The 17251-nt window shown below is 41.7% G+C and overlaps 1 protein-coding gene across 8 annotated transcripts in view; it reads left to right on the top strand.

The window, feature by feature from the left end:
* slc4a2b (solute carrier family 4 member 2b) overlaps nucleotides 1–17251 on the top strand; it is a 54087-nt gene that overhangs the window by 24820 nt on the left and 12016 nt on the right. For all 8 annotated transcript variants that reach the window (XM_085468141.1, XM_085468139.1, XM_085468137.1 and 5 more), the window contains 4 exons: nucleotides 11953–12121; nucleotides 12212–12447; nucleotides 13208–13332; nucleotides 14153–14373. In XM_085468141.1, coding sequence (XP_085324267.1) covers nucleotides 11953–12121; nucleotides 12212–12447; nucleotides 13208–13332; nucleotides 14153–14373 — 751 coding nt within the window. The remainder of the gene's footprint in view (nucleotides 1–11952; nucleotides 12122–12211; nucleotides 12448–13207; nucleotides 13333–14152; nucleotides 14374–17251) is intronic.

Raw genomic sequence — 17251 nt, 5'->3', positions numbered from 1 at the left:
TCTTTCCCCGCTTTCCCCGAACAGAGATTGTTCCAAATGTTGTCTGACTTTGCTTCTTAAGGTAAACCTAACCTCAGCACGACCCCTGCAGCTGTTTAATGTTCAGTCTTGTTCTTGAGGGTTTTTTTTTTCTATGCCCAGTAGCTCATTTCCTTTTCTCCTTAAGCTGCAGAAATAGAAGTTAATAATTACTTCCTTATGTCATCTTAATGCGCGAGTAGTTGCACATAGTCACTCCTCTGATGGTCAGCAGTAGGGTTGCCAACTCCCTGAAAAATAAATAAGGGACACCTCGTGGCCAGGGCCGGGCAACCCAGTTGTCTTCACCCTTCCCAGTGTGGTAGCTCTTTTTTTGTGTGTGAAATTATTTTTTTAACCATTTGACTTGAACTTGATTTAAGCAGATGCATATTCTTTGTGATATGACCATATGGGAAACAAATGATCATTTAGCCATTTATTTTTAGCTCACAATGACAACATTAACACAGTAAAACAGGTCTCTTTCTTAAACAGAAGCCTGTCATGCTTAACTTTTGAGAATATAAGTAAATCTTTCTTTAAAAGAACTCTGTCCTGCTTAACTTAAAATTATATAAATTAATAGAAAGCAATAGAACGAAAAATATTCTTGTAACAGTGCACATTTAGTGCATTTAGTACAGTTGGCTTCAGTTGAGGTATTATTTCAGCTTTTCTAATGCTAATCAGCTGCTCCTGTTTGTAAACCCACTTGTTCCCATGATTACGCATCTTAACTCATCATCATTATTCATCTATGTATTACTTTTATGTATTAGTGATCTATTTGTTGTAATCATCTATCCTTGCAGTTGTTTATTACACAAAATAAATTATATTATTACACTTCTGGCCACATAGCGCTGATATTCACTGCACATGCCCATATTAACCTTAACCAGAGGGTTTAAAAAAAACAAACCAGTGTTTACATACCATATCTGCTTCTGCCGTGGCCTGGCGGACAAAAAATTGGTAAAGGGTTCCCCGAGCTTTCACGCCCCTCATGTTCTTCATGTGCCCACCAATAGAAGCATGCCTATGGAAAAAGTGCGCCAGCGCACAGTGCAGTGCGCTTTATAGTGCACTTTTCCAGCCAGGTGTTTTCCTTTTCCCATTCCTCCCTGTACTTTTGCAGCCTTTTTTTTTTCTTTCTCTGAGCGAACAAACATTGCTGCTCTAATGCTGGGCTCACACTGTGCGATTTTTGGCCCATTTTGAGCCGATTTTTGAGTCGTGCGACCGATTTGGTGATCAGCCCGATTTTGGCCTTCATCGTGCGTCGTGTAGTATACGTTGGGTAACGAGAAGCGATTAACACCTCACGACCAGCTCCCGATCATCAATCGCTCGTGAGGGTGTCACCGCAGCTGCTCACGCGCAAACACGTAAACGTCGGTGAAAAAGACGTTGCAGCACAGCTGTGCAGCGTGTGATCTGGACACAAGCGATGGAGGCACAACTTGTAGAACTTTGGAAAGCTCATCCGAGCCTTTTCCATGTGGCATCACAAAATTATCACGACCACAACAACCGTGAAAATAGTTGGATTTACATCGCTGCTCAATCACAGCTGCCTGATCATGTTTTTCATTAGCAATTTAGCAAAGTTGATGTGGTGGTGTGTCTGTGTGAGTGAAAGACAGAGAGAGCGAGCGACAGATTTTCTGTTATAACCTTCATTTTATGGACGCACAGTGTGCCGTCCGAGACTTGCACCGCAGTGTCGGCGTTTGTTCCCCTGTTGGCCATGCTTGTTGTTGTGGTCATCTGTTGTCTTCCGGTATTTTCTCCGTAAGCGACCTTTCCTCAACCAATGAGATGAGCGGTAATCTGACTTGTCATACTCGAATTGTCATAAGTGTGCTGTCAGCTCATTGGTCACAAAGCAGGAGAGGGGCTGGGAATTATGTTTTCAAACAAAGTGTTAATTCCATTAAAAGTTATAGACTACTTTTGATTCTCACTGTATTACGGGACAAAGTGCGTCCCTTATTAGCTCAATACGGGACGTGTACTTTTGTTTCTAAATACGGGACGATTCCGTTTTTTAAGGGACGGTTGGCAACCCTAGTCAGCAGTGAGATTATGGGTTTTCTTCACAGGGGCTTACAGAGATTTTTTTTTTTTTCTTCAGTGGTTGTAACCAAACCACAACGAGTTAACTGTTAAATTGCAAAGCAAACAAGGAAATGAACTTCCTACAAAAAATAACGGGGCAAGTGTTGTGGCAGTATTCTCTGTTACTTCTCTCCTTGGAAATGAAACTCTGAAGTCACGGTTTCTTACAGAACATCTGCTGGTTGGTGACCCTAAGCTAACTCACTCCATTCTCTCGGGGTGCAACACATGCTTCCTTCTGCCCCTGCTGCTGCATAGGTCACCTTATTAGGAATGTAAACAGAGTACATGGAGAAATGGCTTAATCAGTCCACATTAGCAAATTAGCTGAGTCAGTGTTAGAATTATTGGGGAGGATCCTTTATTTTCTCCCCTGTAATAGTTGTTATAGTTTACACGTCTGTGAGCCTCGTTGGGTCCACTTTAGTTTAAGTGACATAAAATTTGTCATCAGTGATTTTGAGAACTGCAGGTTTAGACTATTAAACTTTGTTTTTTAATGGGAAATGTTACACTTAACTGACACTGGGACTAGGGCTGCTCAATTAATCGAATTTTAATCACGATTACGATCTGGGCTTTCAACGATCATTAAAAATGACTGAGCCGATTATTAGCCCCTCCCTCGTTTATCCGCGACACCTTAAAGGCCGGTCCGTGAAAATATTGTCGGGCATAAACCGGTCCGTGGCGCAAAAAAGGGTGGAGACCGCTGATTAAGAGGACCCGAGGGAAGCCCGGAAAGCTAAGCAGAAGTTATTTGGAGAGTGACTGCCGTTGGTTGAAAAGAGTTTAAAAAAAAAAAAACTTCAGTGGTGTTGCACACCATTTTATATTATTTTAAAGTCATTGTTAACCCTTTAAAGCCGGTCAGAGCAGCACGCTCCGTTTTGCGTAACTATTTTTAAATCCCTGTAGAACCTGAACCGTGTAAGCTAGCGCAATAATTTGTTTTGCATATGAAACCGGAGGAGTTGTACTTACATCTGATGCCATCAGCTTGTCCTCGGTCACGGTTTCGTTCCACATATAGCTTTGCAAAAATTGCATAAAAAGCGCTTGCAGGAACAAAAACATAATATTCCAGAAACACGCTTTGCCGATCCGATCAGCTGTTCGTAACACTTCCCACAGTGAAATGATGCACCTGCTGTTTTCTTTGCAAATTTGCATCATAGGATTGTTTTTTGTTTTTCCTGCAGTATATAAAAATTGGTGTATCTCCAAAATAAAACTATGAAGACACTCAAAATAAATTTCCTGTGGTGGGAAACTATTTTTTTGCAACTTTATTGTATTTAAAGTTTTGAGGGATAAACCTCTTAAATTTCTCCAAGTAGAAATATATGTAAACAAAACAAAAGCGATTTTCAATTTTTTTTGTAGTTTATTGCACTTTTTTGCAATTTATGTAATTACTATGGACTTAATGCATACATATTATTAAAATATGGGCTATAACAGTTGTATTGATGTACAGCAACTTGAAATGCTCCCACAAATGGCACTACAGCATGTAAAAAATAAATAAATAAAAATAATATAAGCTCTGGTGGACTTGGTTCTATAGTAGGTCTTAAAGGGTTAAATAAATATCGTCAAATAATCGTGATCTCAATTTCAGTGAAAATAATCGTGATTATCATTTTTGCCATAATCGAGCAGCCCTAACTGGGACTGTTGTGGAGAACGGCATCAATAAGCTAATAAGGAGAGAAAACTTCTACTGAGTAGAATTATTTCAGCTTATTGGTGCTGCCCTCCACGACTGTGGCATTTCTCACGAGGTTCCATTCCCGCTTTACAGGTTTTAGTATGTAGAGCTTTATAAACATGGTACACGTGATTCCAATTGTTATGTTAAGGGATGCTACAAAAATCTTAAAAAATCAGCTTTAAACAGGATAGATGGCCTCTTGTTGGAGGTTAAAATAAAAATATTCTTTGCCTGTTGACTATTTCACAATCGTAATCACGCCCTCCTCTTTGATTCCTTTTAGGGAGTCTCACCCTTGAACTTCACGTTGAGATTGAAATGCACACTTTGTCTTTACGGCATTGAACTTTGATCTTTCAGTGAACTCTTTCAGTGAGCTGTTGGTCGTCCGTGATTGGGATCAGCCCTCTGTGGTTTGCACTACCTCCTCTTTCACACTTTTTAAAAAAAAATTATTATATATCATTCTAGCTTCATTCTTCCTGTGACGTGTATCTGACTCCCTCTGTATGTGACTCATCTCACTTAGGTTTGTAAACTGAGTTTGTCAGTTGGACATTTTAAAATAAAATGAGGCGTAGAAACACGACCCCAGGCTGTGTATACTACCAAATTGCGTCAGACTGATGGCTGGGAAAAGCAAAACTTTAAACATGGCCTTTTTTAATGCATGATGCAACAGTAAGGTTGTTGAAATCAATGTTTGTAATAGAAATTTGGCTGAGGTAAGACCTGGGTTACAACTCTTCTGCTTTCACACACTGTTCTGGAAAACTGAGCACAATCTGCACTGGGATTTCCTTGCAGTTGATTTACTTTAAAGATATGAGTTAATACAGCGACACATCAGCCACGATGCACGACATGATCACTACAGTGTCTGCACCCCCGCCTCCACTTTGCTTCCAAGTGCTGACTGTGGAGGATTTGCGACTGCCTCACCACACAAATAATCTCCTGCAGCCTCCACATGCTGAGTGTTGGTTTCTTTCTACAACAGTCTCTGCACATGCATGCCACTTACTAAAACCTGCATTAAAAATGGATGCATTACATGTTTCAGCAGTCTTAGTGCGGCAGATACAGTAAACTAATGTTGAAAGGAAATCTTTCACAAGTGGATAAAGGTTTTAAAATTGGCAAATACAGTATTTGATAAACCCTGTTAGCTATTTGAAAATCGCTTTTAACAAAATATATATTTTTTGAGGAAAAGCTAACTAGACATGCCCCTTTTAAAATTATCCATCCATATTTCTTTTGCCGCATATGTGGGATCAGCTCAGGCAGACTTTGCTCGCCCTGGCCACGTCTTCCAGCTCATCCAGGGGGATACAAAGTTGTTCCCAAGCCAGCTGAGAGAGATAATATCTTCAGAGTCCTAGGTCTTTCCCAGGACCTGTTTCCAGTAGGAAATACTTGAAATACATGCCTAGGAATTGTCCAGGAGGCATCCTAGTCAGATGCCCAAACCACCTCAACTGGCTCCTTTTGACACAGACAGCCCTCCTCACCCTATTTCTAATGCGTGACTCATGCTTCGAAGGCAAATCTATGATGTAATTTACAATGTAATTGTGAATTCATTTTAACCTTATGCTATAACCTTTGATGTGCACCTCCTGAGAAATGCAACTACACATCAGACTGATGCAGCTCACAACGGTGTGAATGGCGTGGAGAGTTGCGGTGTAGGGTCAAGAGTGACTTCTGGTTTCGTCATAAATCAGATTTCCCAAAGAAGTCCAAATCAAGTTTAACACAGTCCAGGACACTTCTAAAGGAAACTCCTTTCTGTGGCTCACGCTTCACTCTCCCCTCACTCATGAAAAAGACCCCGATACTTAAACCCCTCCACCTGGGGTAGAAACGTTCCCCTGACCAGGAGAGGGCACGCCACCCTTTTCCAGCTGAGAACCATCATCTCGGACTTGGAGGTGCTGAATCTCATTCTCGACGTCTCATACTTGACCACAAACTGCTCCGGTGCAAGCTGGAGGTCACCACCTGTTGAAGCAAACAGAATGACATCATCCGCAAAAAGTAAAGATGAAATCCAGCCACTACCTCGCTACTTTTATCTTGGTGTTAACTTCTGCTTGACTGATGATTTAACTTGCGTTATAACATTTTATATGTAACGCGAGTGGATGGGCTCCTGTCAGGTTGCACCAACACAAAAGAGCTGAGCCTAAGATAAACAGGCCTTAATGTGGGTAAATAACTGAAATTCGCTGAATCACACATGACTCAGTTGGCACTGAATTAATATTAAATGCTCTAACCTTAGGTATATGCTTTAAAGTGCTATCAAAGCAGTGGAATGGTAATTCCTTGAAGAGAACAGCACGGTGCAGCTATGAACACTCCTTCAGTATCCAGCCTCACATACAAGGCAAGGCAAGGCAAGTTTATTTGTATAGCACAATTCAACAACAAGGTGATTCAAAGTGCTTTACAGAGACATTAGAAACAAGAACAAATAAAAAGCATGATTTAAAATTGATTAAAACAAGCAAATAAACTAACTAATTAACAATCAAACAAACAACAGTATATAAAATCAAAACAGATAAAATCAGAACAGTAGATAAAATCAGTAGTTAATGTAAGTTTTGAAATTTAAGCTTAAAGTGTGGATTTGGTGCTTTATTCAAATGCAGCTGAGAACAGGTGAGTCTTCAACCTGGATTTAAATAAACTGAGTGTTTCAGCTGATCTGAGGCTTTCTGGGAGTTTGTTCCAGATATAAGGAGCATAAAAGCTGAATGCAGCTTCTCCGTGTCTGGTTCTGACTCTGGGAACTGATAAAAGACCGGATCCAGATGACCTGAGGGATCTGGAAAGTTCATACTGGGTCAGGAGGTCACTGATGTATTTTGGTCCTAAACCATTCAGAGCTTTATAGACCAGCATCAGAACTTTAAAGTCTATCCTCTGACGGACAGGCAGCCAGTGTAAGGACCTCAGAGCTGGACTGATGTGGTCCACTTTTTTGGTCTTAGTGAGGACTCGAGCAGCAGAGTTCTGAATGAGCTGTAGTTGTCTGACTGATTTTTTAGGTAGACCTGTAAAGATGCTGTTACAGTAATCAAGCCTACTAAAGATGAATGCGTGGACTAGTTTTTCCAGGTCCTGTTGAGACATCAGATCTTTTATCCTTGAAATATTCTTGAGGTGATAGTAAGCTGACTTTGTTATTGTCTTAATGTGTTTCTCTAAGTTTAGGTCTGCATCCATCACTACACCCAAATTTCTCGCCTGGTTTGTGGTTTTTAGATGTATAGATTGAAGTTCTCTGGTGACCTGTAATCGTTTTTCTTTGGCGCCAAAGACTATTACCTCAGTTTTGTTTTTGTTTAGCTGGAGAAAATTGTGGCACAACCAGTCATTGATTTCCTCAATGCATTTACCAAGAGCCTGTACAGGGCCTCGGTCTCCTGGTGACATTGTGATATATATTTGTGTGTCATCTGCATAGCTGTGATAGTTTATTTTGTTGTTGTTTATAATCTGTGCCAGTGGGAGCATGTAGATGTTAAACAGAAGGGGTCCCAAGATGGAACCTTGGGGAACTCCACATGTGATACTTGTCTGCTCAGATGTGAAGTTACCTATTGATACAAAGTATTTCCTGTTTTCTACGTATGTTTTGAACCAGTTTAGTACAGTTCCTGAAAGACCTGCCCAGTTCTCCAGTCGTTTGAGTAATATGTTGTGGTCAACTGTATCAAATGCTGCACTGAGATCCAGTAAAACTAAGACTGACATTTTTCCACTGTCTGTATTCAGACATATGTCATTGAACACTTTGGTCAGAGCGGTTTCAGTGCTGTGGTTCTGTCTAAAACCTGACTGGAAGGCGTCGTAGCAATTATTCTGTTTTAAGAAGTAACTGAGCTGTTGAGAAACTGCTTTTTCAATGATCTTACTTAAAAACGGGAGATTTGAGATCGGCCTGTAGTTGTTCATTTGTGTCTTGTCAAGATTGTCCTTTTTCAGTATAGGTTTGATTACAGCAGTTTTTAGTGATTCTGGAAACACACCTGATAATAAAGAAAAGTTGACGATCTGTAACAGGTCTGACTCTAAAGTCTTTGAGACCTTTTTGAAAAAACTTGTTGGCAGGACATCTAAACAGCAGGAGGAGGAGTTCAGTTGACCTAAGATGTCCTCCAGGTCTTTGCTGTTAATAGGTTGAAACTGTTTCATGGTGTTTAAACAGTTTTTTGGTGGACACAGTACATATCCTGGATCTGCTGTTGATGTACCAATTGCTTGTCTAATTTTTTGGATTTTTCAGTGAAGAATTTGGCAAAGTCATTGCAGGCCATGGTCGAATGAAGTTCAGCTGCCACTGACACAGGAGGGTTTGTTAGCCTGTCAACTGTAGAAAATAAGACCCGAGCATTATGGCTGTTTTTAGTGATGATGTCAGAGAAGTAGGACCTCCTTGCATTCCTCAGTTGTAAATTATAATTGTGAAGTTTCTCTTTATAAATGTCATAATGAACCTGGAGGTTTGTTTTTCTCCATCTGCGCTCAGCTTTCCTACACTCTCTTTTTTCATTTTTCACCAGTGTGGAGTTTCTCCATGGAGACTTTTTCCTTCCAGAGATAACCTTCACCTTAATGGGAGCAATAGTGTCCATTACATTTAACATGTTAGCATTGAAGCTATTGACGAGCTCATTGACTGACCCTCTGGACAGGTCAGGTGTTAATGGGAAGACCTGGTTAAAAATTGCACTACTGTGTTCAGTTATACACCGTTTTGTGATCACTGTTGTTGATATATTTGTGTGGGCTGAGATTTTACTTTCAAAGAAAACACAGTAATGATCAGACACGCCCACATCAGACACAGTAACCTTTGAAATGCTCAGGCCTTTGGAGATCAGTAGGTACAACTCACTATAAACTTTTTCCTTGTCTTTACCACCTCTCGTTCCTGTACACCTCGCTTCCCAGTACTCCTGTCTACTTTCTTAAACATCCTGCCTATCCCACTTATTCTCTGTCAACCTCTTTCTTTGAACACTTTCTTGTACTCCCTCATTCCACAGCCAAGTTTCTTTGTCCTCTTTGCTCTGTCCAGAGGACACACCGAACACCTTCTTGGCACTACTGCTGAACTTTCCCCAGTCATCTGATAAGTCTTCCCTAGCACCCAGACCCCGTCTCAAGTCCTCCCAGGACTCTGTGCACTGTTCTTCCTTCTTCAGCTCACAACAATTGAAATCCTAAACTGTTTTTTTCTCTGTATTGGATCCATTAGATTGCATTACCGTACATTAGCTCCCTCAACTGCTAATTCTCATACATGAACATAGATCATTTGTTGAAATAGCTGAACCACTTAAACAGGATTGATGAAGAGTGTGCTTAGATTGAATTATGTTACTAATGCATTTAAACTTCTCTCATTTTCTGGCTAAAGCTAAAATATTAAAATGTCTTAAACTCAGTTTTGCCGGGTCTCAAACCGCACATCTCTAGCCCCGGTCTACACATTTGGATCATGCAGTGCAAATTCAGTATTAAGAGCGTGCTTTATTGTCTGACTCAACCTTTCAGGCTTTTTCACATGTTTAAAAAAGCATTGACTGTAAAATGTCTAACTTAACAGTTCTAGCTCAAGCTAAAAACTGGAAATGCTTATGAAACAAACTGCGTTGTGTGTTTAAGATGGGTCACACTTTTGTTTTTCTTTTCGCCGTAATGAATATATTTGAGCAACGTGCATAAACTCGAGCTCTTGGAAAGAGTCTATTTTCACACTGCTCTTTGGTTCCATGTCAAGTTTAATTAGTTTCATTTAAAGTAGAACCCAAATAAGTAGATTCTGTTCATCTCTTTTCAGTCTGAGAAAACGTGTCCAGCTTTTTTAGGTTTTCCTTACCTGGATGATTGAGCGTGCATCAAAATAATTTAATGTACTGTTAAAAAGTCTTAAATGTAGCTGTAGATATGTGGTGAAAACAGCTGCATTTGTTAGTTTCTGTAATTGAGACAGACTGTAATTCACAGGTCAGATTTTAGTCACTTTTGAGTCTTTCATGTTTCTTTTCAGCCCGTTGCTTAACATTACTTCTGTCAATATTAGCCTTCAAAAAAAAGAAGTGTAAGAGGTTTAGATCATATGCACTTAAAGCACCCAGGTAAATATTTAGACTTTATGTGGAAAACGTGGGGATGAATGTCAGCGTCGGGTTTTGTTCTTGACTGTTTAAACACGGCTTGTCCTTTCAGGCCACACTTGTCCTCAAAGCGAGAATGCGAGTCTTGTTTGTTCGGCCTCGGCACAATACGCAACCTGGTGAAGGTGGCAGGCTGGGCGATAGGGCTCTGATTATGGCATCACGAGGCTTTGATAAGCAGGGGGAGAGGGATATCTCCTGCCTGCAGTTCTTTAATAGAGGTGCTGAGTGAAGTAAGAGATCCAGTTTTGTCATGGTGGAGGGCGCTGACGCTTGTTGTCACCAAAAACCGTGCTTTTGATAAAGCTCACGTCATGAGCGAGGTAAGTCACTGAAACTGCAGAAGAAGTGTTGATCTTATTCAATTTACTCGTTTTTTTTCTGCTCTCTTTTTTTCCCTACTATGCTTCCCTCAGCTTGTTCTCATACGTGCCGTCGGTTGTGGAAAATTCTTGCACCCCTTCGAGAATCCTTCACACGTTGCTTCCACCTCGAGGGATTCACCGTGAAACCATGATATGAATGAGGGCCCTGTAAAAACAAACAACGAGATCATTTAGCTACACTCTGAGGGCTTCACTCGTCTGGATAATGCGCTGCAGGGTTTTGGATCAGTAATTAAGTGCTGAACGGTTGATGGTGATGTGGATGCAGGCTGATGCTTCAGTTCATAGCAAAATAGCACAGATCTGCTTGGTTATTGGTCCTTAAAGCTGAATTCTTGACTCTGGAGGTCACTGAGGTGCAGTGAGTCTGCTCACTCCTGTTTTTAGGCACTTGTTTAAAAAAAAAAAAGGGGTGGGGGGTGGGGGGGTGGAGAGAGATCTGAGAAATTGAACCTTGGGTCAATATTGAACGTTTTCTTGAAAGCCTTTTATTTTCAGCCCGTCCTCCGTTCAGCAGAGGGCTTACCGCTGCTGTCACCTTTGTGTGGCATGCAAAAAGAAGCATGGTGTTACAGGCTATGGGAGTCAGTTTTCCACACTCTTCCTGCACATGCCTGCATGTCTGATCATCTGTTGACCTATAATTATTATTAACCAGAAAGTTTCCCGCTTAAATTTTCTCATCTCGATGGACTTCATAATCTTCGTGTGTCTAGGGGACCTTTGTACATCACACAGGTGCTGTAGAAGGTGTAGAAAATGTGATGTGAGCTATAAAAAAACGCTAAAAATATTTTACAGCGTGCTTGTAAGTAACGACATTTTTATTGTCGTTTTAATTGAATTACTAGTAGTTAAACTGAAGTTTTGTAGTTTAAACCCATCAGAAAAGTATTTGATAACAATAAGAGTACAGTACCATCTGTGCCAAAACTTTGAGCCTAGACACAAAACTATCATCACGTTTGCTGTTGCTCCCTGCAGCACAGGAAAGCCTAGTGTAGGACCACCATGTTGGGAACATTTAACAGGGTGTCAAATGACTTGCGATCCCCGAGTTTTGCCACCTGCTGAATGGTGTCTGAGCACTCTTGTCATATCGCTGCAGTCCATCCTTTTCTCAATATCTCACCGGGAGAGACGGAGCAGGGCTCAGCGGGTTACTGCGTCGTGCTGCAGGAAAACAGATCTCTTATCACCCATGTGATCCCTGTTGGAACTAATCAAAGCTCATGGCTATGGTTTCTGACTTTAAAGCTCATGTTGAAGAAGAGATGACCTAACTGATGTGTTCACAGCTAGGACAGAACGCCCTCTAGTGGTGGTTTTAAGTGAGGCGCACACTTGTTCATTCTGAGCTGGGTTTTCAGCATGCACTCTTAGACATATGCATATCTCTTCTAACATAGGGCGAGAGGCGGGGTACACCCTGGACAGGTTGCCAATCTGAAGCATTTCCTCATTCTTATTTCACTGCTGTCTTGTTTATTTTCATCTTTTGTTGCAGCCAGAAGCTCCTGCTGCTTCATCACTACACGGGTCTCCGCGCCCAGAAGAGGAGGATGATGGGGACCTGAATAAAGCCTTGGGTGTCCAGCGCTTCCAGCAGATCCTCACGCCTGCTGCTGCCGTGCCTGATAAGGAGCACCACATTTACCATGACGAAGACATTGAATGTGAGCGTGCACAGAAGCTTCATAAAGCATGGAGATGCTTTCAGTTGTGTGCGAACAGCTCTGAAATTGATGTATTTATCTGTGTTTCAGACCACCGACACTCCTCTCACCACATCCACCGGCCTCTGTCCAAACTGCCCTCTGACGTACGCAGGAGGAAGGGCAGCAAGAAAAGGAAGAAGGATAAAGATCACAAAAGCAGCCATCCTCTCTGCAGTGTCCCCATAGAGGAAGGTGAAGATGAGGAGGAAGAGGAAGAAGAGGGGACAGAGCTAAATTCTGTTCTGTCAGAGCGATCTGAGTCAGAGAGAACCAAAGATGTGGAGGTAATCATTTTATTATTAGATTCATTTGAGTCTTTTTAACACAGTGTTTGGGAGCAAATAAGATAAAACCCCACGAGAAGCGTTATTTGATACAAAAATTGGTTGAAAATGGGTTTTAAATACAAATTTGCTTCGAGAAAATGGAACAATGTGATGTAACTTTTCTCTTTTAAACCAAATTGAAACCTACTGTGTACCTTTAGGCTTGTTCTAATTTCGGGAGTAATTAAAAGCTTGAATTATGTTGAATTCTGGGTTTTGCAATTGTCTGACAACTTTTCACCTTTGATTTTCTACTTTAAGCATAAAGAGACTTTTTTTTTTTTTTTTTTGATTTGCTGACCAAAGCTAGACCAGAATAAATGTTGATGGGTTCCTGAGGCTTGGTGGAATTTGAGAAGAAACTCTATACTCTTAAACAAACACTAATCAACACTGGGCAGGAAAAATCCCCCTTTTAATAGAAGGGAATGTCAAACAGAACCGGACTCGGAGTGGGTGGCTATTTGCCTCAACCCACTTGAATGAGTTCGCATAAAATCAACAAGTAATAATCAAACGATTGCATGAAACTTTTTGCTCCCTTTGAATTCATACTGAAATCCAGCAACATCTAAATAACTCTGATTTATGTGCAAAAGTCTCCACAGGCTTTGTTTCTCCATTGTCTGGATGTGAGAGACGTTAGATTTATCTGATTTATTTATTTTTGACCGTGTTACAGGAAGCAGCACTCTCACGCTTCCTTTTCCCTCCACAGTTCTTCGTTTCCGAAGATGACCATGTATCCAAAAGTGTCAAAGAGAGCCCACACTCGGTCCGAAAGCTCGACATCGTACCGCAGTCCGGTGTGGGAGGTGAACATGAAGACGCAACTTCCACAGAGTGAGTCAAGTGTGCTTCATAGACTTCAAAAAGAAGTGAAAAAGGGCGTGATTGTTAGGTTGGTAATCATGCCTTACCTGCCGCGATGACTGCTTAATGCATGTTTTTGTCTTTTTTGATGAAATGTCCTCACAGCCATCCTGTTTGGGTGAGAGCACTGAGGCTCACGCCTGTTCGGGGGGCGGGGGTGTGTGATGCACTGTACGTTACCATGTCTCAGGCATCCAGTGAGCCTGCTGGGCATGATCAGATGGACCAGAGGAATCCTGTCCTCAGAGACCCATATATCACCTGTTGCTACTCAGCAGCCCTGACTCCACCTGTGACATTTACTTTGTTTCTTTTTAAAGAAATCTGAGCTTGAAAGAAGCTGCACATACACCTTTTGCTTATTTTGAGTCGATTAGAGATCAGCTTAACCGCAGAAGATTTGTCTTTTAAACCATTCTTACCTAAAGTGGAGGAAGTTGACTTAAAGACGAGGTTGTAAAGTAGCGTTTACGCTAGACGGTAAGTTAATTATGTCTATTTTTGCTGGATGTGTTGTTAAAATTCTTTGTCCTCTGTCCACTTTTTTGCTTTTTGCAGCTAAATGTGTAACTTGCACCGTGAATGCATTTATCAGAGTAGGAGAAGCAGTAGAAGGCTGTAATACTTCGACAATGTTAGTCCTGTTAAAACGAAATAACTATTGGGAGGATTTTTATGTGTGGTTGAGTGTGCACAGTTCCCAGTTTTTAAAGGGGGAAATGTTCAATCCTAAAGATAAAAGATGAAAAACAATCCTTTTTTTACTTCTAATCTTTCTGCTCTTCTTTAGTAAACTGCCTTCATCTGAGCCCTCCAGCCCCACTGCCCAGTCAGTCCCAGCCGAGCACACGCCACTGACCCGCGTCTCCTCCGCCAGCCGCAGTTACGACCTGACAGAGCGTCGACGCACGGGCAACATGACGGGTGCCGAGCAGGCCAAGTACCAGCGCATCCCCACTGATGAGAGCGAAGCTCAGACGCTGGCCTCTGCTGACCTGGACGGCATCAAGAGTGAGTGCGAATCATTTGGCAAGCAGATACTAATCGTGGCTTAAGTTCAAGCCTACACAGACTAAAAGTGTAAAGTGGTATTTGACATAGGTGCCCTCCAACTAGCCTTCTGTGGTTGTGTTTGAGGGGTGTTTTTGAAGGAAACGCACTTTGAGCGTTGATTGAAGTGAGATGTAATGTGAGCAATAAAGCGTTTCTCTCCTGCTTTTTATTGGCTGTTGATATTGTTAAAAGAGGACTCGTTACCTCTTTGTTTTGTGTATTCTGGTAAATATGTAGCATTCTTTTTATCTGTATTCTGGGATCACCAGTGGCTCACATGACTGCCTGTATGTAAAATGAGCTCCTTGTAATGATAAACCCAACAGATAATCATCTCCTTACTCTGCAGTTTCTGTCTGCTTTACAAAATGATGATTGTTACAGCTTGCAAGGTTGGACAAAAAATAGTACAAAGTATACTTACCTGCTCAGCAGTACATAGTGACTTATTGTTAAACATAGAAAGATGTTTTCTTAAAAGAAAACGACGGTGATTAAACAGCATAATCCACCAAATCTCAGGCTGTAAAGGTTTGTTATTGTTTCTGCATCCTTGAGCCTCCGGTGGGCCATATGACTTCAATTTCGTCATCAGGTGAAGAGTGCAGGGCTTTGTGTGCACAAAAGAGTGCTTGCTAGCTTTTTGCGCATGTCCAGACTCTTATGAGGAGAGACAATAGACTACAGTACATCAACTCTGCACACACTCTTCAGGTGGATTCCAGAGAAAGCACAACAGGTATGACTACTCATCTGTGGTGTCTCCAGCTGTCTGTGTCTGCTTTGCTCTTTGCCTAAGACTAAGTATTTATATGCAGTTTGTGGGCAAAATGTCTGAGGTGATGGATCTATTAGAGTATTTTATTTATTAGTAAAAAATCCAACCATTGCTTTTATTGATTTATTCAACAAAACTAAGGTTGTCATAGGTAGAGAGGTGGGATACAGGTCATTGTGATACAGATAATCACATATTTACAATCATCAGTTTGTCTCTGGACTGTGAATGCAAAAAAGAAAAAAGTCCCATTGATGGTCAATCAATGGGACTTCACTTTTTTTGTTTTTTATCCTGGTTTGAAAATGTTTCATGGATAATAAAGATAAAGGCCCTACATTTCCTGCTTCTAAATTCATATAAAACTGATGTTATTGTAGTCTTCGGCTGATTCAAAATCCCGCGGCGAGAATATCACCCCATTAGAGCACTTCACTGTCAGACTGTGGGCTTACTTGTTGGATCATAGAGTAACTAAAAGTAAAATGGGAGGAAGAGCTTTCAGGCTCAAACTGTGAATTTGGGAAACAGACACCCTCTTTACTTTTAAGAACAGGCTTAAAACTCCTTTTTGATAAAGCTTCAAGATGGGGCTGGATTAGATGACCCTGAACCCTCCTGTAGTTGCGCTGCAATAAGCCTAGGCCTCTGTGGGCTTCCCACGGTGCTTCTTCTTCACTCATTTCTTTTCACTGTATTTGCATTAGCAGTTATTAAACTCTGGCACTCCACATTGTGTCTTTCTCCCGTCCGTCTCTGCTCACCCTAACTGTCAGATGGCCCCTCCTCCCCGAGCCTGGTTCTGCGGAAGATTTCTTCCTGTTAAAAGGGAGTTTTTCCTTCCCACAGTCACTAAGTGCTCGTTCAGAGGGGCTGTGTGATTGTTGGTTTTCTATCTAATATTTTAGGATCTTTGCCTTACAATAAAAGTGCCTTGATGTGAGTAGATTATTCTTTTGTTTTCAGGAAATCTCCTAACTACACCTTTTACAAAAAGTTTAAAACACACTGTTGGGAATGTCATTTTAAAAATATGGTATTATTCACGCGTTACTCTTTCTTGTAGATATCATTTGCTGTTAATCTTCACCAGCATTAACACAAACTTTGTACTTTGCACTAAAACATGTTCTGCGTGTTAAAGAAGCTGGAGAAATGATTAAATACAGCTGAACTGATAGCTAGTCACTTTGCTTAGATTCCTTCGCAAACATCAGGGTGAAGGTGTGGGGCCCTTCTCTGTTTGACTGCAGACTGCTTTCCACTGCCCTGTGACATTCCCAGCCCCAAGCCCAGCGTGGGGTAGTGTCCAGGGCCGAGGTGATTTGCGTCAGGGAGCCGACTCCTCCGCAGAGAGCAGCAGCTTATCAGAAACTGTGGCAGACAGGCCTGCATTATTAAATTAGCTGTTCCCGCTGTCAGATGAGGGCCCTGGACTCGGGCCTGAGCCAACATGGTGGCTAATTGTTAAATCCGGACCTCTGTTTCCAACCTTTAATCATTAAAGGAGTGAAACCAGAGGAAGAATTAAGTAGACCCGAGGGCCAAAACAAGGCAGCTGAGGATGGAAGTGTGGGCGTGATATTTGGTCATTATGAAAGAGGTGAGCCTGCAAACAGGTTCACTGTCACATACTTTCTGTCCTCTTTTATCTACCTCCCGCCACCCTAAATCATCCTGGGAAAGTGTCCGTCTCTGGCTGCCGCTCAACAATAGGAATTATTAGATCACTGTCCCTCCCCTTTTGTTCGACCCGAGCAAATTAGCACCTCTGCTCACTGATGCATTCTGAAAGCTTCAGCTCCGGCGGGGGTCAGGAGCCGGTCAAGAAGTGGCGACTTTTTCCAATTTGTCAAAACAAGTCCAACACTTAAGTTTGAGCAGCGAGGAGGGTTGGGGTCACGCAGTAAGGTGGCTGCGCCAGCGCCAGATGCTCTCGATGCCTGCAGCAGAAACCCTCCTCTTCCTTAACGCCAGCCAGGGCTCATTTTTTTTCCAGGTTCTGCCCCAAAGTGCAGGCAAACATCATGTAGTGACCTGACAAGGGGCCCTCCCAAT

Source organism: Copadichromis virginalis, linkage group LG9 (genome assembly GCF_057382275.1).
Source record: "Copadichromis virginalis isolate Kocher_CV1m ecotype Utaka linkage group LG9, C_Virginalis_male_GT1.1, whole genome shotgun sequence".
Lineage (NCBI taxonomy): Eukaryota > Metazoa > Chordata > Actinopteri > Cichliformes > Cichlidae > Copadichromis > Copadichromis virginalis.
This window is presented reverse-complemented; position numbering and strand designations above follow the sequence as displayed.